The 27,720-nt window shown below is 37.6% G+C and overlaps 1 protein-coding gene across 1 annotated transcript in view; it reads right to left on the bottom strand.

The window, feature by feature from the left end:
- The window catches only part of LOC124171145, a 130,706-nt gene extending 103,231 nt beyond the window's left edge, over positions 1-27,475 (bottom strand). The window contains exons 1-3 of the mRNA XM_046550282.1: positions 26,973-27,475; positions 26,669-26,873; positions 23,141-25,007 (exon numbers count right to left, since the gene is read on the bottom strand). Coding sequence (XP_046406238.1) covers positions 23,141-25,007; positions 26,669-26,873; positions 26,973-27,345 — 2,445 coding nt within the window. The 5' untranslated portion in view covers positions 27,346-27,475. The remainder of the gene's footprint in view (positions 1-23,140; positions 25,008-26,668; positions 26,874-26,972) is intronic.
- Between the last annotated feature and the right edge of the window lie 245 nt (positions 27,476-27,720).

Raw genomic sequence — 27,720 nt, 5'->3', positions numbered from 1 at the left:
GAGCTTCCGCAAAAAAAGAAGCTAATATGGGTAAAAACCAGACCAACTGGAGGCAAATATTAGCTAAACAATATCTGAGAATACCTATTGAGAGAGTAGGATTCAGGTATTCGAGATGTTGGTTAGCAAGAGAACAGAGAATGTTGAACGGGAGAGAAGAAAACGAGCATGCAACAAATGATAGTATGGTCAGCAAGAGCAAGCTGTTTGCCTTCATGAATGGCAGTCATTCGAATTTTTGTACTTACTTTCGTGCGCATTAGAATAATTCTACTTAACCTATGGAGTAGGTTTACACGATTCGAAACTACACGATTTGCTTAAAGTTAATTACTGCTATTAATAGGAATAACGCATTCCATCGCTCCCCATTGAATTTTACTGTTCCTTTCCTACTTTAATTATAAATCTAAAAGTATCGTGTAAAACTGTCCATTATAGATTATAAAAATACGTATAAATTCATAAGACTTCCTTACTCAAATATAACGCATGACATGGCAGGGATTAATAACATTGGAAAGCTTGAAGTCTCCGATTTTAATTTGGTGCACCGGTACGATACTGGTTATATTTTTAACAGAGAGTATCGAAAAAGGATGTCACATACTAATGCATTACCTCATCAAAAATGCATCTAATAAACGGAAACAAGAGCGATAGGGTATGACTGTTAACATCATCATATAATATCCACTGCACAAGTATGATGCAGTTCTAATGCTATCGATTCTATTGCCCACTCAATGAGTGATGAGCTTGAAGACTTTCGACGTGCTATGCCGTTAAATCGACGGTACATTTTGGCGGCGAGTCCAAATAAATAATTACATAGCGCAGAGATATATAGCGTTTTAACCCTTTCTAAATCAGAGCTGCCTCTCGGAGAAATAAAATTTCAAGACTTCTTATTTTAAAATGAGAAAATTTTCTACTTAATTATAATTACTGTGGCAGCTGCATATTTCTCGATTCAAGTTTACAGCACAAAAGAGAACGCAGAGTAAAAATCTTTCCAGAATAGAGCTGAAATGCAGATATTTTTATGTTACTTAGAAGATAAAAATAAAATACTCAAACATTATTACTGCTAGCTTTTATTAGAGTCCTCTATGGTTCGGGGGAAAATCGAATTCCAATGTCTACCCGTTCGGCAAAATATCTCTCTTAACTTATCGCTTCTGTCGGGCCTGGAAATATGGTCGGGCTAGAGTTAAAGATGAGGAGGTGGCAGATTGACGGGAAAGGAAAGAAATGAGAAGGGCTAAAGTATGAAAAGATGACTAGGAAGGGATCACTCAAACTGAGAGAGAGGGGAGGGATGTTAAGGAATTAGCGCTAGCATATGATGAAGTTGGTCACGAAGTAAAAATTACAGAAACAGAATTATATGTGCATTCTATGAAGAGGCTACTGATCATAAAATCTACGTTTAAACAGAAGATGTTTCCAATGACAAGCTTACCATCCTTCTTCGCATAAACAACTTCATTTTATTTCGCAAAATCAGCTTCATTAGTTTTACCATGAAATGTGTAATATTCTACTAAAATTCATCGCGTTCATTCCATGTGACAGCACCGGTAAATATTTCCCTAAATATCTCAGATTTTCATTTTTTTTATTTTCAGGTTGCTGGTATTTTTTTACAATTTTAATGAAGATTTTCAATATTTGGGAACATACCAACAGGGAAAACTTTAACATTTGTCAGCTGAAGTCCCATGATGACACTGTTGTTTCAGATATAGGAAATATAGAGCTGTAATATTTAGTGAGACTCGATTCGACAAATATTATTTCATGCTACTATATATTATAAATAAAAAGTGAAATTTTATTTTTTTAACATTATACGTCATATTTCACCATGCCTTTCACATCCAATCCATGTAAAATTTTATAATTTGGTTGCCCTATAGTAGTAAAGTGTTTGAAAAGTTTTGCTGCTGCAATATTTCTAAAAACGAAGAAATAAATATTTCAATATGGAAATTCTTAATCTCCTGCATTCCTTTTTTGCTATCTATAGTTCGCTATGTAATAATAAGTTAGTTCACAACACTCTTCCTTTAATTTGATTTCTTTTTGCAAGGAGCATGAGATGCTTAAAGTTGACCATTTGGACTAAACAGCATAGGTATACAGTGATTATGTATTATATTCCGCATTCTTTTACAGAGGAAGAAGAGTTATTAAATCAATGCCAAGACGGAACTGTTTATAAAAGAGGACATTACCCGTTGAACATCCCTACCCTGAAGATTCTAAATTTGGAACATGAGGGGATTCAAAGCTACTATAGAAAAACGAGTCACGAGTACTGCAATTTACCAATGTAACGGCTAAAAAACGCTTGACGCCCTCTCCTTTCTACCGAGTTAATCCAACCTGCTCCCTTTTGGGCCCTGCCTTAAGCCTACTTAACTAATCTCTTCAATTCTTCGAAATCCACACGGGAGCACAAAAACCGAGAACGAGCCGATAGTATTTCACACTAAGCGCTGCCCACCCTGATCCTCATTTCGCCATCCCTTCTCATGGACTTTGATTCATAAATTAACTATGATTTTTTTTATATCCCGATTTATTTTTCCAACCGATTAAGTTCTCGTGATATGCACACTCTTTGTTTGATGCGTGGCTCTTGTTCTCGCCGATTCAATTCCCGATCTATGCATCCTCGTTTGATGTCTGGCTATTGTTCTATCCGACCCGGTCCGTCTAATTCGCCTTTTTTGGTTAATGCGTGAGTCCCTGGTCCCTGGAACGTCATATCATATTATATTTTATCATATCATACCATATTAAACTATATTATATTAAATGTTTGCCTCTAAAGATACTACACGTTATACCCCTTTCCTTGATGTAGTTACTCACTATCCTATAAGCGGCCTCTACTTTTCAAGCACAAGATTGTTGTGAGCGTCTTCACAGATTACATTCATCCACTTTGCTTTACGGCATACTTTTTTTCTTATTTTCTAAAAACCTATTCTGCCTTTCCTCTGATTTCGTATTCTTGTAATTTCTTGTTTCTGAGATCTAAGACATCCTTAGTTATCAAGGGGGTCTGGTTGGTGTGGTGGATAGAGTGTTGGCTTCCCACACTACGGGCTCGGGTTCAAATCCCGACGGTGGCAGAGAATTTTCAGACACTAGCCGATCCTTGCTTGAATGTTGCTTGGAGGACATTTCAAGGACCTCACTTACAGCTGTCTCACTCACAAGGACTCACAGCCGTCGGATGGGACGTTAAACCGTGGTCCCCTTGGCGCCTTTCGCTAAGAGCAGACAAATGCCGACGCCGGGTTTCTTTCTACCCTTACTTACCTACCACTCCCTCATGGCGCAAATGACCCCAGCTGTCAGTCGTCTCCTTCAAATGCCATACCATACCTGAGTTATCGATGAGTTTTTCTTAACGACTTTTCTTCTAGCAAGGATCTCTACAGCTGTTGTCTGGAAGAGTTATACGGCGTAAGTTATCTAGCACTGAAAAAATTGAAGGACAAGTGAATTCGAAAAGGATTACATGGGAGCTTCAATCTCAATATCCAAATTTGACGTCATCCAGCTGTGGTAAAACATGGCCGCCACCGAAAGGACCTACGGAATAATTAGGCATCAGGAACCGACGATATTCTAAGGAACCATTTAAAAATTTCAAGGGAAAAGGCAATATCTCTACTCTACAAAACTAATATGCGACAATTACACAACAGGAAGAATACTAAAGGACCTCGAGATAACAGCATCATTTCTTTTGCCAAAAAGAAGAAAGAGAAGCCTTGTGAAGGTCTTAGTAGCATTAACTAAACAACATATGAGTCAAAGACATTAACAAGAATAACACAGGCCAACAAAAAAAAACTTTTTTTTTGGTGCCGGGAGTTTTTGAGCTGATATTAACAATATTAGTGGTGCTGAATCCAAATATGATATCCGCTTTTATGTAACAGCTCTACTTTTTTTAGATACGTAGCATTTTATGATTATATTCTTTCAAATTTTTTATATATTTCAGAAAATATTTTTCAAATTTAAATCAATCTATAAATAAACTAATTCATAATCACTCTGCAGTATTTACTTTGAAAATCACCTTTATACCTTTGAGAAAGGGGTTGGGGAGGATTTGGCGTGTTTGAAGAAGGGGGAGACAGGCGCACAGAGCTGAGGCAGTGGGAAAAGATACAACTAAGGGATGTGGGAAACCCACGGTGGAAAAGGACCTTAGTCATAACTGTAGAATAACGACACGTGGGAAGAATCACAGATAAGTGGAGAAGAGTAAAAAAGGGGGGATAGGGTAAAGAGAGAGTGTGTCTTTGAAAATGGAGAGGCGGGAGTAAGTAAGCAGTAAGGGGATTTCCGAAAACAAATGGTCAAATTCTCAAAGTTTTTGTAAAGTAGCCTCTAAAAATGAGCTCAATTCGAAGAAGCTGTGTAAATCATTGTGATGTGTTTTGTTACATTTGTGGGGAATATACTTTAAAAGAAAATAGGAAAAACATTACAGACTTTGTGAAACGTGCATGCCTAGGATATTTTGGTGTTCAGCTTGGTGACCAAGGTAAAAAGTAGGCACCGCATGTTGTGTGTAAAACATGTACAGAACATCAGCGGTATTGAACTACAGGAAAAAGGAAAAGTTTAAAGTTTGGTGTGACAATGGTTTGGAGAGAACCTACACACCATATTGACGACTGTTATTTTTGCATGGTAAATGTTTCGGGAATTAATCGAAACAATCGCCACAAATGGAAATATCCAGATTTGCCTTCAGCTAGACACCCGGTACCCCATTCAGAAGAAATCCTGATCCTAATATTTCAGACATTACGTGATGTATGTGAGGATAAATACGAGCCTGATTCTATTGACGATAGTGGCAGTGACTACGAGGCAGTATCAACAAATCCTCAACATCAATCAAGATGAACTAAGCACACTTGTTAGAGAATTGAACTTACCGAAGGAAGCATCTGAACTACTAGCTTCAAGGATGCATGAAAAGAATTTAATGGAACAAGGTACAAAAAATTAATTTTTATCCCACCATTGAAAAGGATCTGCTACCCCTCTTTACTCAAGAAGACAATCTTACATTGTGTTTGGACGTTAGAGATCTTCTGAAAGGAATGGGACTACCGCAATATGAAGTAAGTGATTGGCGTTTGTTCATTGATAGCTCCAAGCGTAGTTTAAAATGTGTTCTTCACAATGTTAACAAGTTTGGCTCAATACCAATCGCTCATTCAACTGAAACGAAAGAAGAATATGATACAATAGTATTGGCCTTACAGAAGATAAAATACTAGGGACATCGCTAGGTGATTTGTGCAGATTTAAAATTGGTGAACTTTCTTCTTGGGCAGCAATTTAGCAACACAAAATATCCTTGTTTCTGGTGCCTCTGTGCTAGCAGGGACAGACAAACCACTGGATTAAGGAGTGGTCAAAAGGAAAAAACTTAATTATTGGGTAAAAACATTATTGCTAAGTCTTTGGTGAACGGGAGAAAATCACCTTACCGCCCCTTCATGTTAAACTAGGCTTAATGAAGCAATTTGTAAAGGTTCTTGACAAGGATGAACCATGCTTCGGCTACATAAGAATAAAAATGCCGCAGATAAGTATAGAAAAACTTAAAGCTAGTAGTTTTGATGGGCCACAAATCAGACACAGATGGGTCACAAAACTGCTTTTGTCAAGCCATTGAATGAGATTTAAAAAAACAGTTGGCTTTCATTTGTTGAGGTAATAAATTTTTTTCTGGGAAATCACAAGCGAGAGAAATTATCTTGAGCTGGTAAACAATATGCTCACTAACTTTAAACCACTTGGATGTAATATTAGCATAAAAGTTCACTATACACAGTCACTTAGACTGTTTTCCTGAAAATTTAGGCGACACAAGTGAAAAACAAGGCGAATGATTTCACCAGGAAATCAAAACAATGTAAGATCGCTACCAAGGAAAATAAATATATGATGGCAGATTACTGCTGGTGCTTAAAACGAGACTGTTTTAACAAAGTGCACGCAAGAAAATCGCGCAAAAGGAGCTTCCGTAGTGTTGAGTGACGTTTTTACGTCTTTTTTTTCTTTAAATTGTTTTATTTCAGTGAAAAATGTTACTATTTGTATTCAATTGTATTGTAAAACTATTGTAATTGTAGGTGATTTAACATCCCTATAAATAAATCAAGTCTTTATATTTTGTGGGTTTTATCATTTATGTAATATCATCATATTGAACATTTTTTTACGTAAGTAACAACATATCTGTATCTTGAAAACTAGAGCTGATAGGAAAAAACTAATATCATATTTGGATTCAGCACCCCAATTATACTTGGAATCAGCTTTAAAAGCTTCGGCACCAAAACCACTGTTGACCTGTGTAATCAACAAAGGAATATAACGAAAAGGAGAGGAGTTTCTGGAAGAAAACTAATTCGGATTCAATAAAAATAGTACCAGGGATTTAATACTGGACCTTACGCTGCTAATTAGGCTGTTGTGATCAAATCTAGACCCTGCTGCGAAGAGGCAAGAATGAGGAAAGGCGTGATATATGAAAAACAAATAAAAAACAAGGGTCATAATACCTTTTGTTCCGCCCAAATTTTGTTTTAAAATGGAATTCATCCTTGGAGAATAGATGGTGGCAATAAATGCTCAAAATTGTAAAAATAATTGAAATATATATGTATACGGTAACAAGTTTTACGACGTTGCGCAAAAAAATAAGTACAATGAAATTATTGGCGATGTACTGACTCTAATGCTGAATATAATTAAATAAGAAAAAATTGGACACATTCTTTAATTTTTGTGAGAAGTCGTTTATATAGAGGAATTAGTACAGCATGAGGCACAAAAAATTCTTACTAAAAACATTTGTGGCTACGTATTATCAAATTATTCCTCTGCCGGAAAGAGTGTAGAATGTAAGAAGCATGATTATGTCAATCAACTAAGGAATACATCCAGGTTTAATAATGGGATTTTAGAGAATACAGCCAAAAATTCGTTTCAAAGACTACCGTCCATGAAAATATATATACAGCAACCATTGTGAAAGGAAAGGTTTTATTGTTAGGAACTAGCACGCAACGCGTCTTAGAGGTAAGTGTTAGGAGGTTGAAACATGTACCGGACTGAAGAACATTCAAATATGGCGCTCAATATTCCGAACTGCCTTCGCTGGGTTGCGGGCTGTTAGAGTCCTCTATGGAGCGCTTTTGGAAACAGATGCGCCCCAGCATTGCAGCCGCGACTAAGGTGACATCTTCAGGGAAAAACTGGACCTCTCTGCCCACTGCCAAATTGCTTTGAATTTCTGTCGCCTCTATTCTCCCTCGAGTCCGTCAAGAGATACGCAAACATTTTAACCTGCATGCCTGCGTGATGAGAATATCAATCATTCATAGGATACAGACAATGAGCCATTATATACATTGCGTTTAGAGGACCGAAGTAATTGCATCGAGTAACCTTCGGAAATCAATTGCTTACACGTCAATAATGGTATTCATTATATACGGCACTGTTGGCGAAGACATACCCAGAAATAGATTTTTTCTGAAAGTTTTGAAAGATGCTGGATGCAGCATCAATGCTAAATTTTACGCTAACTCTCATAATTCAAACATGCTTCCTACGTGTTAACATTTGCATCACTATGAATAAAATATTTACAAAGTAAGAATCAGCCCTTGCGAGAAAAATGCTCGTGTATTAAGAACCGAATACATTTCCATTTGCCATTTGAGAATATTATCTGAACAGGCGCAGCTCGATAGCCTTGTGCAAGGGTCGGCAACCTTTAGAGACGCAAGAGCCAATAGTTGCGGCACCAGTTGCGCAGCTACATTTCGACATTAATGTAATTTCGACATTAGAAGTAATTACTTTAATTTGACTACCGGCAATGTTTTTATTTCAGGGACGTTTATCCTCTTTCCCTAATACATTCATGATTTTTATCCTTTTTGCAATATTTTTTTTATAGATTTGAAAAGAACATAATTATTATATTTTGCGCATGAAACTGGAAGGCCACAATTCGGAATCGAAAGAGCCGGATGCGGCAGGAGAGCCGTCAGTTTCCGACCCCCAGTCTAGTGGCCTAGTGGGTAGAGTCAGTGGGCGGAATACGGGCTACTGGCCTGATGGCCCCCGAATCAAATCACGGGCGAAGCCTACGGACGCCCCAAAATTAAGAACCTAGAATTACGAGGCGCCCCAAGAAAGCGGCCCTCTTGCCCTGAGAGCCTAATGTGTGGATTTCACACGCCTCTGGCAAGAGTAAGTTATACCCCTACCTGTCAATTCACCATCGGGTTGAGTCACTGAATGAGTATTTTGAACAGGGAATATTACCTTGAATTTCATCCGCACGTAAACCTGAGTACATAACATTTCCTCTTCATTCCCAGTGTATCATGTACGATACATCTGGTTTTTTTCTATGATTTCCTGATGTAACAGTGTCTCCAAGGGCTGAGCGCCACTTGCCTTGTATTCTATACATTCTATACTTAAACATTCTACGCTGTTTAGCATCTCTCCTCTTGAATCTCAAGCGTGGTTGATGACGAAAGACTCGGAGAGAAAGAAAGTTTTGATGTTATTCTACAATGAGCGGCATCATAAAAGTACTATTAATTGATACTATTTTATTTAATTTCAATAACATGACCTTATATAACATCAATTATATGTATACATGAAATTCGTTTCTTTATTCATAAAACCCTTTTCTTGTGATTGTAGCATAATTTTTACGTATTATGTATCATGGGTGATACGTAAATTATTGCTAAATGATTGTTGCTAAATGGTTTAACAATTTTTCCAGCGGATTAATATTTTTATGTTCTATTTCCGTAGAAAAATGAGTAAAACGCAAATTTTCGGCGGAAAATATACTTTCAGGTCTGAAGAGGTTAAACGAGAATGATCGGATTTCGAGCACGTTCCAGAAACAAGATGCGTACATACATGGCGGTTTTACGAGCCTCTCAAAGAAAAAATCACTGTGGCCTAGCGCTCTATTTACGCAACGTCCAGTCTAAGTGATATAGCAATTAAGTTATATGGTCGAGTGAATACGTATAACAATGCGTATCATCCATGAGCAATGTATGGCCATTATAAAAACTGAACTTTACGCAAAATACTCCCAACTATATATGAGAATAAAACTTTGGCGAAAGTAATGATTCGTTGTCGGCGGCATCAGGGCGTATTTTTCGCAGCGCGATGCGCGCTGGCGTCCACGCCGATGGCCTCGAAGGAGCAAATTGGTCACTAGAGATTGAATATTGAGCTACAAGTATGTACAAGAGCAAAATTTGGATTGACTGATTTTATGCATCCTATTACTGAGTTGGTGATAGAAAGATCGATTTCGTTTAAAATCAAAAATCGAGTTTTAACTGTCAAAGATCGAGGAAATCGAGATCGAGCCATGAGCATCGTGTTTTGATCCAAACTCGATTTTTCAATTTCGATCTTGACCATTTCGTTCGATCTTAGCAGCCTCACTAACGGTTCTATGATAGCGTCGTTATTCCTAGTGAAAGACCTCTCTTCAGTAATCCTAATTGGAGGGGCACGCCCTCCATCATCAATAAAGAATTTCAACCTAGTTTCAATGCAAGTTAAGTCAATTGGTTCCAAGCGGTGATCCCAAAAGTTTAATGTGCGTGCGTTTGCAAATTTTTACGACTTGTAATTCAAGTACGTACTATTCTAACGACATTTTTCTTCTGCTACTCAAATGTGTATTTTAAGTGTTTTGGAATGAATACTAAAAATGTTTTTGTATTAACTGTTTTTTAGAACCGTAGATTTTTTCGAGAAATCGATCTTCAGGTACAAATTTTTTCGATTAAAAAGTCGATTGCTCGAAAAATCGAATTCGACCGACATTTGTTTTTTAAAGAAGCGTCGATTTTTTCGAGCAATCGATCGTATGGTACAAATTTCGATTTTTGTTGAAAATGCGAGATTTAAACTTCGATAAAAAAATTGATTGCACGGGAAATCGATTTCAGCCGACATTTTCACATATTTACATGAATCTTATAGAATATATTAATACATTCAAAGGTTATTTACAAAATAAATAGCTGGTTTAATAAAAGGTACGGTCTGCCAATGCGTACTAATTGCCAAACAACATGGTGCATGCAACTCGCATATCCCCTGAACTGTCACGATAGTATTTCGTGCGTAACTATACCATTATACACCTTTCGCTGGTCTACTAAGGCGTCAGTCGGCCGGAGTCGGCCGGAGAAGTTTTATACTAGCCAATTGGAGAGCAATGATTCCTCCTTTGATCCGCACTCAATCTAGCAGAGTGTAGTCACAATCACATGAAGTATAGAGATAAAACTTGACGAAGTAGAAGGAAACTAACAACAGATTTGAAATCAGTATGCTTATTTTACCCTGAATCAACTCGAAAATCGAAATGAACAGAAAATGAGTTTAAAAAATTGTTCCCTTATGTTAGTGCTCGGTTTTGCCGCCGCGAGGGCGAACACTCCACCCAAACATCAATTCATTCCACGACCTCCCTTCTTCCCCATTTACATTACTGTGTCCTACCAACCCAGGTGATACGCTCAAGAGGCACCTCCCAAGCAAGTAGACGTAGAGGGACGCCGTGAGTAGCCTCCTGGGAATGTGAATAAACACAATTATCACCCCGCAGGAATCAAACGGGAATAGTTTTCACAAACCCGTTATTACTAACGACGTTCCGTGCAAAAGAGTGGCAAGTGCAATATGGTTTCCTGGGAGGATGGGGCAGACTAGCGCTGTAATTGATACAAGGGAAACGGAGGATCGACCCAGAATGGTAATCGTCATGCTATCCCCACCGTTTTAATCTAAGGGTGCATCTGTGAAAATGAACACGGGACTGCAAAAACGAAGCCCTACGACAGAAATAATCGATTTCAATGTCCCCTCCGCAGTGGTATTGCCGAGTTCACCCCTTTCATCGCCCCCCCCCACTTCCAATCGGACCCCCCCTGCCCCCGAGCCCCCCAATCCAACTTCCCTCTCAGCACTTTCTCCCCCACGCTCCGAAGAACATATTTTTAATCCCTCGATCCACACCCAACATCCCCTTCCACGAGGAGAAAAAAAATGATTTACCATATTTGCCGAAGTGGACTCCCTCCACTGCGTAGGGACAATTTAAGTCAGAGTAATGGGATGTCTTCCATACGCAACGCACAACCCCCAAGCGCCCTAAAAAAACACGCCTAGTCGGCGCATGATACACCCTGCTCGACATATATGCTCCACTTCAACATATACTAGCAGGTGTATATCTTGACCTTATTACCACAAATATAGCATCTATTCCTTTCGAGTTTTTACCTGCCATTCGTGGAGAACATATCAAAGGCCGAAACAGTGGTGAATTGGTAGCGGTAAATTCTAGCATTGGCCTATAAATTCTATAAAACCCATGACGTAATAGCATGAACAAACCACCCGAGTAATTAATTAAGTTTACTCCCATATATCATTGTGAAACATCTTTTTTCAGCTCTAAAATCCCTTTAAAATTCCGACAAAGATTTGTAAATGAAAAAGCACTACAAATAACAGTATCAGATTATAAATTTTCACACAAAGTAGAATAAATTAGTAATTAGTGTCATAATTAGTTTTATGAAAAGGCAATAGTATTTTATTATCTCCCAACTATTTACAATAATAATTGTATCCTTTTTTAACTATTAAGTAATTCGTTAAGCGATCTACCGCATATCAGCAATGAAACATGACAAGGTTTGCATTGAACTATTGTATTTTTACGGGAATATCCTAATATATTCTCCAAAGCTCTACGACGAAAATATGTTGGATAATCACCGAAAATAAGGAAAACAAATTCAACCAAAAGGGACGAACTTCCTTATTCAGCCGACTTTTAGGCAGGAACAAACCTTTCAAGGGTTATGATATTCAGACCACAAAACTCGTTCCATATTTTCAAAATGAATTCATACATTAGCACCATGGAACACTAATGCATTCAATAACAAAACACTATAAATTTTCAACCAACCTTCAGGAGAATTTTCAAGTGTACCTTTAGAATATACTGAAGATAAAATTAAGAGAGGGCATTATTTTAAGAACAAATGTCATGCGCAGCCAATATTGATAAAAAAAATGTCTAGTACTGTACCTTAACTAAGCATATATATTACGTTGAGACTAAACACACGAGCAAGTAGCATGCCGAATAAAATATAAGTACAGAATAAACTTTCTTCGATGAAATGCATTTACTGATCCAACCATCAACCTCCAAAACAGCAACAAAAAACAAACTTAGAAGTGGAAATATTTTACACTTCATGGCACGATAGAATTTCAACATGTAAGGAGAGTGTATAGAGACAACAGTGAAGTGTGATACCTACCACTGATTCGTCTGAAACATTCAAAACATGTCAAGCAAAATCACAATCGATGTTATTTTGCGATCGATGAAAACATTTTATAATCACCAAATAGCCGTCAGTAAATATCGCGGTATTTTGAACCACTTTCGTTTTAATGCGGGCCTTTGTCTTTCGCTATCTGAAAGTAATTCTAGATATCAATATTAGTTGTAGTTAAATAGTTAAATTTGAATTATGTGGTCATGCCGCTGCCACCGGTCATGATCATTGACCACGCGTTACTCAGTGTCACGTGATAGACTACGCGTGATTTCGGCGATCTCAATGATCTTTTTCAGCGGCAAGCAATGTCCAACGAAGTTGCCTATGGTAACCGTGACTGTTACGGCAAGTAAGCGAAATATACAAATATCGCAATCACGGCCACATATAGCATACATCGGCAAAAAATAAACTCTCCCCTTTATATTAAAGATCTAAGAAACTTCGCTCACAAATTATTTGCAGAGTCAATTTATTTCATTAATATTTTTAGAAAGTTAAGATATTTCAGTTTTCACTACTCATGCTAAGGAAATCATAAAAATAATCCGGAATCGACAAAAAAACATAGGAATAATTTCCAAGCGAATCAAATTAATTATGAATCCTCCTCAATATCTTAAAAAATCCTCATCTACGCGCAGAACGGTAAGGTAAAAGTTACTACCCAAGAAAAGTAGAAATGATTGTTCGTGGGAGTAATCAACGGGCAATCAAATTGACGATAGCTAAGTCAACAAAATCTGCGTCTATCACTATTAATAACCAAAGGACTACAATATGAGGAAAATTTTAGAGCAATAACCTAGCTTTGGCATGAATTTGTAACAATTTGTACCGTGGCCATTCAAGGAATACCCCCAAATAATGATGCACATGAAATTGCCATGAGAAAAAATTCCCCTGGACCAGGAATCGAACCATGTATCTTAAACTTTCCTGGCCACTGCGCAGAGCACTACGCTATCCAGGTGCTTAGATGCCCAAAGCAATTTTATATGAACATTTATTTATCTGGTAATTTAATTTTACAAATAACCTGTACAGCATAGTGTCCTGTGCACTGGCCCAGAAAGCCAAAGGTCCGTGGTTCGATTCTCGGTCCAGGGTAATTTTTCTCGTGGCCATTTCATATATATTTCAATGCCGTTCACGCGGCAGGCTTTGAAATATTACACTAAATAATGGGTTACCCTCCTTATCCTCTGAGAATCATCCGCTAGCAATGAACGAGATGGCACCGGACCATGCTACTCCACCATTCACACAACGTATTATCATTAAGAGCAATCAATCCTATCTACACACTCCACGGGGATATGCTGGCGCGAAGAGGGTGCTAAAACCCACCTGCTGAAGTGGGATAGTGAGGTGGTAGTACGATCTTTGCTCTGTTCTGGTGGGAAACTAAAATTGCCAGCCTCTTTATGGAACACCTCATTTCTTCTGCGTTAACCCTTTCTAACTCAGAGCTGTCTCTAGGAAATATTAAATTTCAAGACTTCTCATTTTAAAAATTTGAAAATATTCTACTCAATCACAATTATTGTGGCAGCTACATATTTCGCTATAAAATTAAAAGCACGAAAGGATACCTAGCTTACATCTTTCCTGAATAGAGCTGAAAATAAATACATTTTTGATGCTACTTAGAAGCAACATTGGGTTATGATGGGTTATTTAGGGATCATTTAGTAAGTGTACTTGTTCAATGTGATTTTTTTTTGTTGTACCTGGTAATACTAGTTAATACGTCGAAAGAGACCTCTGAAAATTCATGCCCCTAAATATCACCACCACCTATAAATAGTTGTTTCAGTTTTAATATGGTGGAATTCTAAGATATTAGTTAATTAAAAGTTACTGGTGATTTTCCAATAATACTTTCCAATAATACCTTTCACATGGAGGCAATAAAAAAATTTTTGAACCCCGGTCTTGAAATGATATTACAGTATTTGTGGAAATTAACCAATAACTTCTAATTTATAAATATGTTATAATGCCACCAATTAATCTCGAAACAACGATTTATGCTGATAATACTTGACTATCATCAAGAGGAAGAATTTTCCCATGGCCCCTTCGCGAACGGCAAAGGTCTGTTTCGTAACATTCCAGCACACATTCCCAAAGTACAGGTCAAAGTTACAAATTTGTATGTAACTTTTCTCGTTTTTATGGTCATAAAACCTTCAAGTACGATCAGATGCACTGCTTACGGCTTTTTTATCGCTCGTACTCAAAACATTTACTTTGAAATCTCGTAATTAAAACTTTTTTTAAATTTGTAATTACGAGATTTCAAAAATTCAAAACTTAAAGTGAACGACAAATATTTATTAGATATCCATGCCTTTTTCAATTCCTCAATGCAGGCAAGTGATTTTCTTAATACAGTATTTTCAAAACATGGCTATCATATCCACTACATTGTTTTCCATGAATAGCTCAATATGATAGTTAAAGTTATAATTTGAAACAAGCTGAAGAGTTCTTTGAAGCAAACGGTATGCGGTTGAGGGGGCACTCCTAATGTGACTCTTCGCCCTTGCGGGCTTTAAATTATCGAGGCTATGATAGGCAACATTCCGGTGCTGGCAAGCGAGCTTGATAGGATTTTCACGCAATATTAATATGTAAATCTAATCACTACCCACGCTTTCTACCCATTCTACGAGTGATGAAAAGCTTTACTTTTTATTGCATTTTATACTGTATTTGGAAAGAGCGTGGGTATTAATCTTACTTTTATTTTATTTTTCTACTTTTTAGAGGTGAGACATGCAATTAATTAATCAAGCATTCCAATATTCTCCTTACAGAAATGCCTATACTCAGGCCTCACAAAACTTTATCTGGTCTTGAAGATGCTTTCTCTTCTCTTCTGATGGCGCAACATATTTCTCACGAATTTTGTGGAGATGTCCAGAGATCCTTTTTCAATAGATAGGAATCAGCCTTCTATGGGATGAAATTGGGCCTTCTTCATGCAGTCCCCTCCTACACATCATTCAAGCAGGGATCGGGTATTCTCCGACAAATCTCTGTCACAGTCAGGATTTGAACTCGAGTCCACAAGGTGGTAAGCCAGCATTCAAGCCACCACACCAACCAGATCCCAACATTTCATGAAATTATACAATGTATATCAATTATTGTGGGTCAATGCAGTACAATCAACCTTTCAGTATCCATTTTCAACAAATGTGGCGGAAATATTCCTTAAGCAATCTCCCATTCCAATGTGCCTGGGCTTTTTTTATATTTTCATCCGGTCTCGCGGAATGCCCAAAATCGAATGGAAAGAGCGCGAGGTAAGCTAAAAGGATGCAGATATTCGCAGCCCGGAAGCCGTCGAGGAGATGGTGCGGCAAAATCCACGATTTGTGCCGGGCCGTCCTAATTCTGCCAAGGGTCGTCTCTTTCCGAAGTCTCCTTTTTCCGCCCTTCTCAAGATTTTCGCTCTTCGCGTAACTGGATATCCCACCTAGAATCTTTCCTTACCGAAGCTGCTGCCAATTGGGAAAGCATTCAACTGCCACCGTATATCGGCACGGCCAATCTCTCCCGCCCCCGCTAGACAGCCTCTCGATTCCCACGGAAGTAACCTCGGCACTGTATGCTCATCCCCTCCACCTCCTCATCCCCCCCCCGCCCCCAGAAACCTTTAAACCCAATCCCATAACGCCCCCTCGCTTCCATCTCCGTAAAAAAGACCCGCACATCTGCCCCATTGTACTCCCGATCTTTGGGGGGACGGAGATGCCGCCGGTGCATGGCTTTTGCGGGCGTGGGGGGTTGGGGGAACGGAGTGGAAAACGCGGCCAAAAGGGTGGGGAGTTCGGTGGCAAAGTCGTCTTTTCGGAAGAACCAGGGAAAGATTAATGTATTTGATAAGCCGTTCCATCCTGCCATCAAATCTGGATCCGGGCCGTTTTGGTTCACCAGAGTTCTCCTGACGTATCGCCGGAGCCGATTCTATCAGGCGGTTCAATTGTCCGTGAGGATTCTCTATTTCGAGCGTCGCTCTCCGCCGTCGGTGGTGGGGGCGGTGGGGGCCGTTAGGGGCGGCGGGGGCGACGCCCGCCACCCCCCCACACACATACTCGGTCGCGTTGCGGGCGGGTGTGGCAGCGTGGGGAATGGCTGCGGGGTGCGGCACGCCGCGGCGCCCGTACACACTCACACACATCCCCTTCGAAATCGGATCGACACGTCACGGAATACAAAATAGCAGTTCACTCGCCAAGGGGGGCGTTAGCAGAAATTGTTGCGAACTTCACTCACCTCTCATCCGTACTTAAAAAGAAGGGTAGAATTTCTCCTGAATAAGTTTCTAATGCCCATAATGGAGCGTTGGGCGTATCATCCCCAACTGACCTTTTGTTTGTATCGTAATTTATTTTTGTTTATTTAATTATTCAAAAACATCCGATACGGTCTTTACATTGAATATAAAACTTGAAAAATAAAAATCCGAAGCTTTAACAAATATATACTATAAAAAAACTATAAAAGGATAAAACAAAGACAAAGACTCAGGAGAAGGTGGCTTTTCGAAGCTGCCTCTTGAATGATTCGAAGGGCATTGAGAGATTCAGGGAAGGGTTGGTAGACGAAATGGTGTTGGTTGAAAAACATACTAAGGCTACAAGAAAAAAGTAATGTGAAAGAGAGACAGACGGAATTTAGGTTGGTGTAGTAGATGGTTATTACGTAAGGCGGGGGTGGGAATGTGCAGTGAAGAGAATGAGAATATTTCTGAGGATTGGTACTTGCCATCAAAGCATTGTGAATGAAAGAAAGATCATAAACATTCCTACGAGTGGGGCCAATGATAGGGCAGACATTATTTCAGAGCAAGTAGAGTCACGGAGGTGAGGAACGCGATATGCTATATGTAATTGATAGTTCCCATCATCATTGTGTAATTGATCATTCCCATCATCAATCAATAGACATCATTTGATTTTAGCGGTTATAGTGACATTGTTACTAACTGCATGAGGAGGTAACTTCATAATTTTCCACGCTCTTCAACTTGAAACGCTGCCTATATTTCGCCCTATTCAGCCATGAACAAAACGCGACAAAAATTTACATTCCTGAGAAGAGTCTGCTATCTTCAAAACTGGATGGTGTTAAACCCATTTCACCGTAGCTATACGGCTACCCTACCATTCTGAACATACGAAGCACTTGAAGATAAACCGCACTCCTTAATGCTGTCGAATTGCCAAAAATATGTTATCGAAGCTTGCACTTACTTAATGCTCTGATTCGTTTATTTTTTAAACCGGTCGAAATAAATCCAACTGAACGAAAGAGACGAGTGCAAAACGGAAATTCAATATGAGCGCCTACTCTTATGTACATTAAATGCAAGCGTCGTAAAAGAACACACGAAATGGCATTATATACATTATTTTATAAATACTTCATCCAAAAATAAGCATGCCCTAAAGATTCACCATTTTTATCAAGGTCACTAGAATAAATTGAACGCCCTTAGATGCCGACAAGGCTACGAGTCATTCTGTAGATATAAGTTGCTGTATCACAAGATTATTTCACTGTATTACAAAAAGGGACCATAGAAGCAACATATATATAAATATATTCATTACCGCAAGCAGAAAGTTTTCTCGGCGGCAATGGGCTAAAATTTGTTGGAATGAAAACCTACCAAGCCATTTTTCGTTCTTCTTTAGCTCCGACTCGTCGCGACGCAAAGGTTTAAAGCTGTCTCCACGACGTTAATGATCTGTAGCATGTGCACCATATTATTCTAGTCGGCGGAAATGAGATTTAATGGACGGTCTTCCCCGCAAACGCGGATGAAGCTTTCAGAGGGCGATAAAAAGTCAAGGGTGTTAAAGGATTTTTCCTTCAAGTCGGGATCATGCCTTCGGTTGAAATGCTACTCCTGTGAAATAAATTAACAGCTAAAAGGCAATTCAAGAACTTAAATATTTGGCCCTCTGGTGATTCTTCGCCTGGTTTGGTGAAGACTCTTAACCTGATTAATCTCAAGTGGCTTTAATGAATGCTTCCTTCGACGAGGTAAATAAATGGCTTCCCTTCGAGATAAAACTCATATATACAGTACAAATTCAAATATACTATTAGCTATACGACCTATTTACTATCAATTGTGTAGTTGAACTGTATTTATAAAGGCTGTAATGAATTGTCATTAAACATAGAAACTATGCGCCATTCGTTTAATAATAAAACAACAAGAAACCAAGCAACATCTTTGAAATATCACCCACGGCGGTAAAGAATTTTCACTTAACCCTGTAAATTCTAAGATGGATATAAAACATGAAAATGTCGTTGCCAATCTGGAAAGAATAGTATTAAAGAACTAAATAATGATATATTTTTTCTACTCAAAAGTCTTATTGAAAGAAATTAAGGAGAACTGCCTAGTGTCTAAGTCTTCTTACCTTTATGTATTAAACCTTTACCCGTGGATTACTAAGAATGCGAAAAATGTCCCCGTCCTTTTTCCATTATGTGTTCCTATCCCTTTCTTTCCTTACCTCTGAATTTATTTGTATGTTTGCTCTTAAGGCGCCGTGTGAATGAATGGAGTAGTTTATACACACACATATATAAAATCAAAGCATGAACAAGTATTTTTTCTACTCAAACATCAACGTCTGTCAGTTCGCTCACAAAGAATTTATTTAATCTAAATTAAAAGCATTTGAAAGCTAAAAATTAAACAATATTCTCTCATTCTTCCAGTTTTGTTGAAATTGCTATTACTGTTTACATTTCCTTAAACATTGCATCAGTGAAATGGCCTCGCAAATCTCGATGAAAGGCTTGGTGTATTTCAGGGAATAGTTCAGCCAAAATAGAATTTAACTTTCGTTTTTCAGATTGAGGAAGCTAACTTACAAGACTGTATTTCACTATTTGTTATAGATATCCATTAAATATTCGGTCAAAATAGGTTTTATCTGAGATACGTTCGCGACTCTTCATTCTACAAATGCAGTGGTAATATTTTCCCAAACTTATTGCACACGTACTGCAGCCAAAAAAGGCATTGTTTGAATTCAGGAAAGAGGAAACACAGCCAACTTTCCTAACGGCTTCAGCGGGTTTATTCCTGCATGGTGAATTTGACGGAGAATATTTTTCCCCTATCTCTGCGAAAAAATTGCTTTAAATAGAAGTTCAACGGTAAACAATAATTCTTATGCGAAAATCATAAAACTTGAATGAAATAGAGAAACAGGTTTTTCATCTATGGAATAATACGTAAGAGAATAATTAACGGATTTGAATGCCACCTTTTAATTTCTATACCGTGACATACCTTGCACTAATCCTTATAATAATTCCCTTCACGGACACAATATTTTTTTAAGTAAAAATTGTAAATATGATACAATTGAGACAAATTACCATGCAGAATAAATAAATAAACAGATATAAGATGTAAATGAAAATATTTTCACGCATATGAACTCAGCATTGTTTTTTTCCTGGCACTTTCAGTTAACTATTAACAGTGACTAATAATAATTCTTTTTCTTCTCATTTTCTAAAAAAATAAAAACAAAGACGGGGAACGGATTATGCAATTCTTTCGGGCCAAAGGAAAGATAAACTGCCACTATCTTGGAGCCGATAATTTATAATAATATCTTGATATTTTATCTTCGTAATAAGAAGTTATAGATCAAAGTACTACCTATATGTAGAAGATTTCGATGATAATATGGCCATGGACATTAAATAGCCCGGGGTAGAACTTGATATTAAATGCAGAAGTTGCCACCTGCTTTGGCCTAATATTCAGAAAATATAAATTGTACTGAGTTAGTCTCATTCCTTCTGGTGTGATAGCGCTGGCGTTCTCAGTGCGTGGACATTACCATATTGCCGTTCTTTGGCTGGCATGAAAAAGATAACATTTTAATCGTTTTCCACTAATATATAGAATGTTTTGATGACGTAATGGACAATAAGGGTCCTGGACAAGAACTTTATATTAAATTCAGAAGTGGTTACCTGGCTTGGCCTAATGTTCAGAAAATATAAATTGTACCAAGTTAGCCTCATTTCTTCTGGTACGATATTGCTGTCATTATCAGAGCGTGGACATCGCCATAGAGCTGTTCTTGGGGTGGCATGAAAACGATAACATTTTAATCGTTTTCCGGTGCAGTCTCCTTAAGGTAGAACCTCTACTACAAGGACCTTCGAAAACATGCCCTGATATTTTCATATATTGGAGAGAAATGATGCCTCTGTCGATCTGTGAAAAAATAATAGGGGGTCACCGGCCATTTAGCGCTAACAACTGGATTTGAAAATCGTGATATTCAGCTTAAAATTACATTGCTCTTATGGCGGAACGCAGACGTCCCTCGCTTCAACATTTTATTTCTCAAGATTTTCCCCGATAAGGCTACCTCAAAAACTAATATATGGCGGTCAAATAATCAGTGAACACTATGTGTTTTTTTCAGGATACCTTATCGGCCATTTAAGGAAGATATTTATGATTGAAAAACGATGACGAGCCTCACTTCCGTTTTACAGCCGCCATATTGAAACAAACTTGGCAACAATGCTCGAGGAGTAAACAAAAACATTGGCTCAAGTTGAGATTGCAGACGATTAACTATGCACCGAAATATATAATTTATCAGTTATGGTTGTTAACGGAATTGCAGTAAGCGCCCAAATTTTATTAAACTTGCGAATAATCATGACTGGAATATAAAACATCTCTGTAGGCTTGTCGCTTTAGCGACAATAATAGCATTAATTGCGACTTGCGACAGTTTTGTACTACTACTTCAAATTGTAATACGTTTATTTCGAAAAATGTACATCGTTTTCAACTTGTAGAAAATAATTATTTAAATAGAAGTTCATAACCTCGCCCACTATGAATTTCATCATCAATTTAACTGATATTAAAATTCTAGAAAAAGGACAGCGAGTAAATGAATGTAACCACGATACAAGCATATTGCTGTTGGGTACCGACTATGTAGTGTCTGGAAATATAACTCCGCGAACATACCTACTAATTAATCGAATATTCACCCATGTAACCCTTCGACAGTATAAAGTAGGATCTCGTAGGAAGCTCATGAGCTTGCAATTAATTATTCTGATAAAAATATTTCCATGTAATTATTGTTGTAGTTATTCCGTAAATTAATAGTTTACTCGTATAGCTGATTCATTAGATCCCACCTTGAAGCGAGACAATCGTCAGTTTACTTAGGTGAGTGGTCATGACTCTCCGAAATGGGTCAATACCTACATATTCACTGTTGAGAGGTTTCAGAGATTTCCACTCGTGAGTTGGACATGAGTATTAAGTTTTTTCTTAAGTACCACTATTTTTCACTGTCCAACCAATCCACTTTGATACGTTTTCCAAAGGTGCAATTAGTATAATTTGAAAACACAATAGAAAAAACATCCATTCATTTAGACATTGCAGGAGGATAAAAATTAGGATGCATTTTCGAACAATCGGTGACAGCTACAAGTGAGTCTTTCGAAGTTGCAATGCCGGCCTTCCAAATTTACTGAATACTTAGGCACTAGGAACGAGGATTATTTAATTATACTGATACTAATGATTCGAATTGCATTTGGGTGATAAATGCAAATTAGTGTCTTATTTTCACTAATCAACTCCTCAATAATAGTATGGATGAGGCTATTAAATCGAAATATCAACAAAGAAATGAACATTTATAAGCTTTGTGTTAGTCATTTAGATACAGTGACTTTAATATTCTTTAATCAAGGCATGAAATTTCATTATTTAAACAATCATAGACACCTTAGGTAGGCAAATATTTCTTAACAAATTAAAAATCAGTAGATTATCGTATTTTTCACGATTTTTACTTTTTCAGCTACTATGCCTGGAAGCTAACATTCACGACATCAAATGAATCTGATTTTGAAAATGCAATTCCAAGCAAGCAGAAATGGATCCTCTTGCTTCAACAGTTACATACTGTTTTGGGTCATATATTAACATAAATCTACTGTACTACCAACCACTAAGCAGCATGACTTCTACAAGAAACCACATTCCTTGAACCAGAAGTGCAGAGTAACATTCTGTTGTCTCAGGCTTATTTAAAACCCTATTCTGTCCTGTTGTAATAAATGTATGTGGAAAAACTAAGCTATCTATCATTTACAATGCAGGGTAATAAGAAAAAAGCAAATGATACATTGGCAGTGTTGTCCTAAAACTCGAAGAAAGAGATATTGCTGTGAACTTCACTACTTACCCCTGAAAGCAAATGTTATAAGCTAAGTTAAAGAAAATCATACCAAATACCTTTAGCACTTACCTGACAGAAAGGATAAGTTAAATTTGGAGCAAAATATTCTGATGAGTGAAGCAAACACTGAATAGACATATAGATACCAGTGCTAAAACAATAACATCTTGCTTGACAGCAATGTTATGGCTAGAAGCAAGTCTGGAAACCTTTCAAATGTTATAGGTACGAAATAAATACACAATATAAATTTCACTTAGATATTAATTCTTCAACAAGTTTTGAAATGTTACAAACAATAACTCTATTTTTTGTGACATTCATGGTACAACACAAACTCTTTACACCTTCATCACCTTCAGATTTCCAAGTGTTCATCAACAATTGAAGGCCAATTCCCTTCTCTGCCAACCTGTTTACCATATACCCTGATACACCCTTATCTCGCAGAGGTTTTAGAGTAGGAAGTAATTCCCTTTTTCTCTTGCTCTGCTCTTGCCTCTTTAAGAAGGACTGCAGAGTAAAACTGTACTGTAAAATCATATCTTCACCAACAAACACCTTTTCACAAATTTTTTTTAAGTTCAAGGCATCTATGTGTGCATTATGCCCACTATTGCTGAAGTCTTGCAAAACTTCTTCAACTAATTTACCCTGAGCATAAGACTTCCTGCCAGGCAGCACTTTCTTTAAAAGGGGCAAGGTGTCTGAAAACCCTGCAACAACAGCACCAAAGTCTTCCAATTTATTGCAGTGGTTCACTGCTGCCAACACCATTCTGGCATCAAATTGCACATTGTGTCCTACAAGGATCACCTTCTTAAAACTCTTCAAGTAATCAATGAAGGCACATAAACCTTCCTCAAGTTCACCTGAGATGACTGGCTTGCCCTCGTAATACAGTAGTCCATCTACTGCTCTAAGGCTAGTGATCTCACTAACCCTGTCTGGAATACCCTTATGAGGGTAAAAGTAGCATGAAAAACTCGTGCTTCCCACTGCACCAATTTGCAGCAGCTCTGCATTCCCTGACAAGCCAGTCGTTTCAACATCAAAAAACACAGTGGAGCATGCATCACCCACAGGAACAAGATCGGAATAAAAAACACTATTAATGTCAGGGTCATAGGCCATCCCTGTTTTATATGTTACCCCTTCTCTAGCCTCTTTTACCTTTAGCATGCCCATAGAGGAAAGATTTTTGAACAATCTCCTCCGCTTAAATGAGCACGTTTTCCTCTTCTCAGCCAGTGACTTTCTTCTGAGGCTAAGTCGTGCCCTGTAGCGGATTGTGTTGTGACCAGGGGATATCATTAGACTTTTTTTTACATCACTGACATATGTGACACCAACATTTTTTTGGCAGACTGCAGCTGCCACCCGGAAATCATTAGACTCAGATGACCCATAATGTCTCATTTTCGGTGCCTTACTGGCAACAATGGCATTAAAATTTTCATTGCATTGAGTAGAGCCACAAGGAGCCAAACAATCAGAATTGCTGGCAAATTTCTGAAATACATTTTGTAAGTCACTTTGCAACCTCTCCCCTACAAGACCTATTCCTTTAGGAAGACCCTTGTGCACATATGACTCCGGATCTTTCACATATCCACACCATGAGCCACAATCTCTGTGGATGTCAAAAGCATGCGGAACAATATTTGTAATGGCCTTTCTGAGTAGGTCTGGTTGGCCTCTGTTTTGCTGCAGGGCATAGCCAAAGCACCTCTGGAGATACTTGATGACCATAGGAGTAAGAGATCTATGGTTCGACCTCAAAGAATACAGGGAATTTCCCAAATTCTTCTTGGCGTGATTGATGTCAGAGACCTTTTTGACATCACCCACTTCACTCCTAAGTTTTGCAGCTGTTGAAGAATCATCATCACCAACAACTGTCCCTACTTTAACATTAGCTGCCTTCAAGGGGGTACTTTGGGCAACTAACTCCAAGGCTAGATCAGCTTCCATGGCTTTAGCACTCCCAGACCAGTTACGACGACAATCATGTTCTCTCTTTCCGTAATGACATGCCTTACATGAAATATTCCTGGTGCCATAAGCTAGCACTTTCTTAGATTTCTGGCCAATCAAACAGCCATGTCCTGTAAGGCTGGAGTAGCTCCTACCATTACCTCTCTTTTGCCACCCCATGTCGTAAGACACTGCAATGGGCGACACGTCAAGGGGTGAATCAGGTGAAGGCAAGCTGCAAGAGAAATATATTGTCATCAATATCACATAATAACTTCATTATTAAATAACAAATGAAAAGGAAATTCACTGGAGCTTAGTTTTATTACATTCTATAGCGTGTGTTGCTGGAGAGATGAAATAGCTAAGAGAGCAATGAAATTGAAGGAAGGTCTGATAAAAATATTTTTTGCTTAAGGTAGAACTGCTCTTACTGAAGGAAAATATACGATTGACAGAATAACTAAGGAGCATTATAGAAATTGGATCATATCTATGGCTTTACATAAAACCTTCTTTTCAGTTACTTCATCCATGATGGCAGAAGAAATTTTAAATCTATGAATGTATTTAGAACAATGCATATTAAAATTTAAGATAAGAGCAAGAATCCTTAACAACCTGCCATATTACTAATTGCCACTCATTATTAATAACTCATCAGTGACAGCACCTCCACACATGAATTTTAAAACCAATATATATAAATGTGCTCATCCATTAGTAGAACCAATAAAGACTTTAAACATCATAATTCTATCACAAGGAATTATTGAGAATTAACAATATATTCACATGCACCAAAACATTTTGAAGTTACAATTAAATTAGAATATTAATTCTGGATTATGTATGCTAACTCAGGAGAGCTTATATCAGTGTATGGAGACCTAAGGGGTCTCATTTATATCCTATAATTTTTATAACGTCCATAAGTGATATAACTAAAATTTTTTATGGAACCATTAACTTCATACTAGATTTAGTAAACGTATGAATGCTGAAAACTTTATAATTGATATTATGGTTCTAAGAGTAATAATATAATGAAAGATATGGGTTTATTGCTTGATAAACCAAGTGACATAATGAAGGACATAGGTGAATCATGAACAATTATATTGTTTAAAGGATCATGCATATCAGTGTTAGACTATGATATATTAACTTCATTAGTATAATGGTATTGGAATATTTATACTGTGTTCCTGTTCACGCTCATTTAAAATATGCATCTGCTAAATGAAACATATATATAAATTCCACATTACAACTTTGGCTGAGTTCAGCTACCTTTATAATATGTTAAGATCACATATGAAAACAAGGCTGAGGCTTAGAAGGCATGCCATTTGCTTTTATTATTAAATAATAGTCCTCATATAACTAAATAAATAGGTTATTATTTCATACAATCAGTCACTGTCTAAAGGACCTTTTCCAAAATAATGCAAACTTAGGTATGTCTCACGCATTTATGAGTATCGCAAATCGGGTGATAAGTCTACTACAAATAATTATTGAGTAATACATAATAATTATTAACAATCCAGTCACTTAAACTAAAACTTTTCAAAGGGATTATAATTTTATATACTAAATTATTCATCAAAGTTATACATGCCATGCCACTGAAAGTGAATTATAAAAGGGGTTCAATGTATTTACAAATTTGGGATGCGTTCAGCACAGTTTTTGAGGTGTTTAGGTATCGCATAGGTAGCAGTAACCGTATGGGTACAAATTATATTAAGGTACAAAGCATAATGAACATTACTGTATTACTATTGCGATATAGGTGAAACATCCATAGTAGGAATACTACTTTCACAGTATGTATCTAGTTGATTTGAGATTGTAAGGCCAAACACTCTGTTGTAAATGACAAATAATTACCTTTCTTGTAGTATAGTTAGACCCGTGTGCTCCAATTCTCTCTCCAGCAATGAAGAAGAAACACAGCTTTCATTCGCCACATTTTCGATTTCAGGTCCAATAACCCGCTCACTTCTCTTCAGCAACGACTCATGAACCTCCGGAATGTTAAGGCACGACAAGAAAGCATTAACATGAGCGGCTCCAATTCCAGCATCAATCAGACCTACAATTGTAAACAAAGCCGTATGTTAAACAAACTGAAATGCATAACATCACTGATATTGAAAGGCATATTAAAAGTACATTCATGAATGTCACTTACCAATTGCAGCTTTCAAATTAATGTCGAAGTTCTGCCTATTAGTCTTTGGGTTGGCTTGAGATTTTGATGTCAAGACGGTATTCACAGCGCCGCAAGCTCTGCATGTTATATGCCATTTACATGCGAGTCCGATTAGATTTTCTTCAGTTATATCATTCAATGACAAGATTGAAGAACAATGCGTACAAATCATCTGCTTGCACAAAAAATTCACGTCGACGATTCGGCATCCTTCAACAGGTGCACTCTTTGGAATCACTTCGTTGGAATTGATGGATTCACTTTCGGCCACATTTCGTTTCCTCAGATTATCCAAGCTCTTACCCTTACCTTTAGACATGAATTTGCCTTTAAATCGGCCTGATGAAGCCATCACTTCAGCCCAAAAATATATTTAGTAATTTAAGGCTCAGCAAATTGGATAATAAAACGAGTAATATTATCAAAATGCAACGTAACGGTATCGTACACAAGCAAAGGTGCTCAACCGGTGTGAAGCTACGATATATTGACAGCGTTGTCAAGTCGGTGGTCGGCAATTATATGTATATAATTTTTCCAAATTAGGTTACAATTAACAGAGCAAAAGCTATCACTAGTTAAGTTCTTTTTATTCATCGCAAATTATACAGTTATGAAGCTTTACCGTATTTCCAGAAAGAGTTTTTAAATCCTTCCGATACCTAAGAGTCAATATAACAGCCATTCTTCATATCACAGGATTATTCCATTTTTAGTAAAATACATG

The sequence above is a fragment of the Ischnura elegans genome, chromosome X (assembly GCF_921293095.1).
Source record: "Ischnura elegans chromosome X, ioIscEleg1.1, whole genome shotgun sequence".
Taxonomy (NCBI): Eukaryota; Metazoa; Arthropoda; class Insecta; order Odonata; family Coenagrionidae; genus Ischnura; species Ischnura elegans.
The sequence above is the reverse complement of the archived record's forward strand: the minus strand, read 5'-3'. Positions and strand labels throughout refer to the sequence as shown.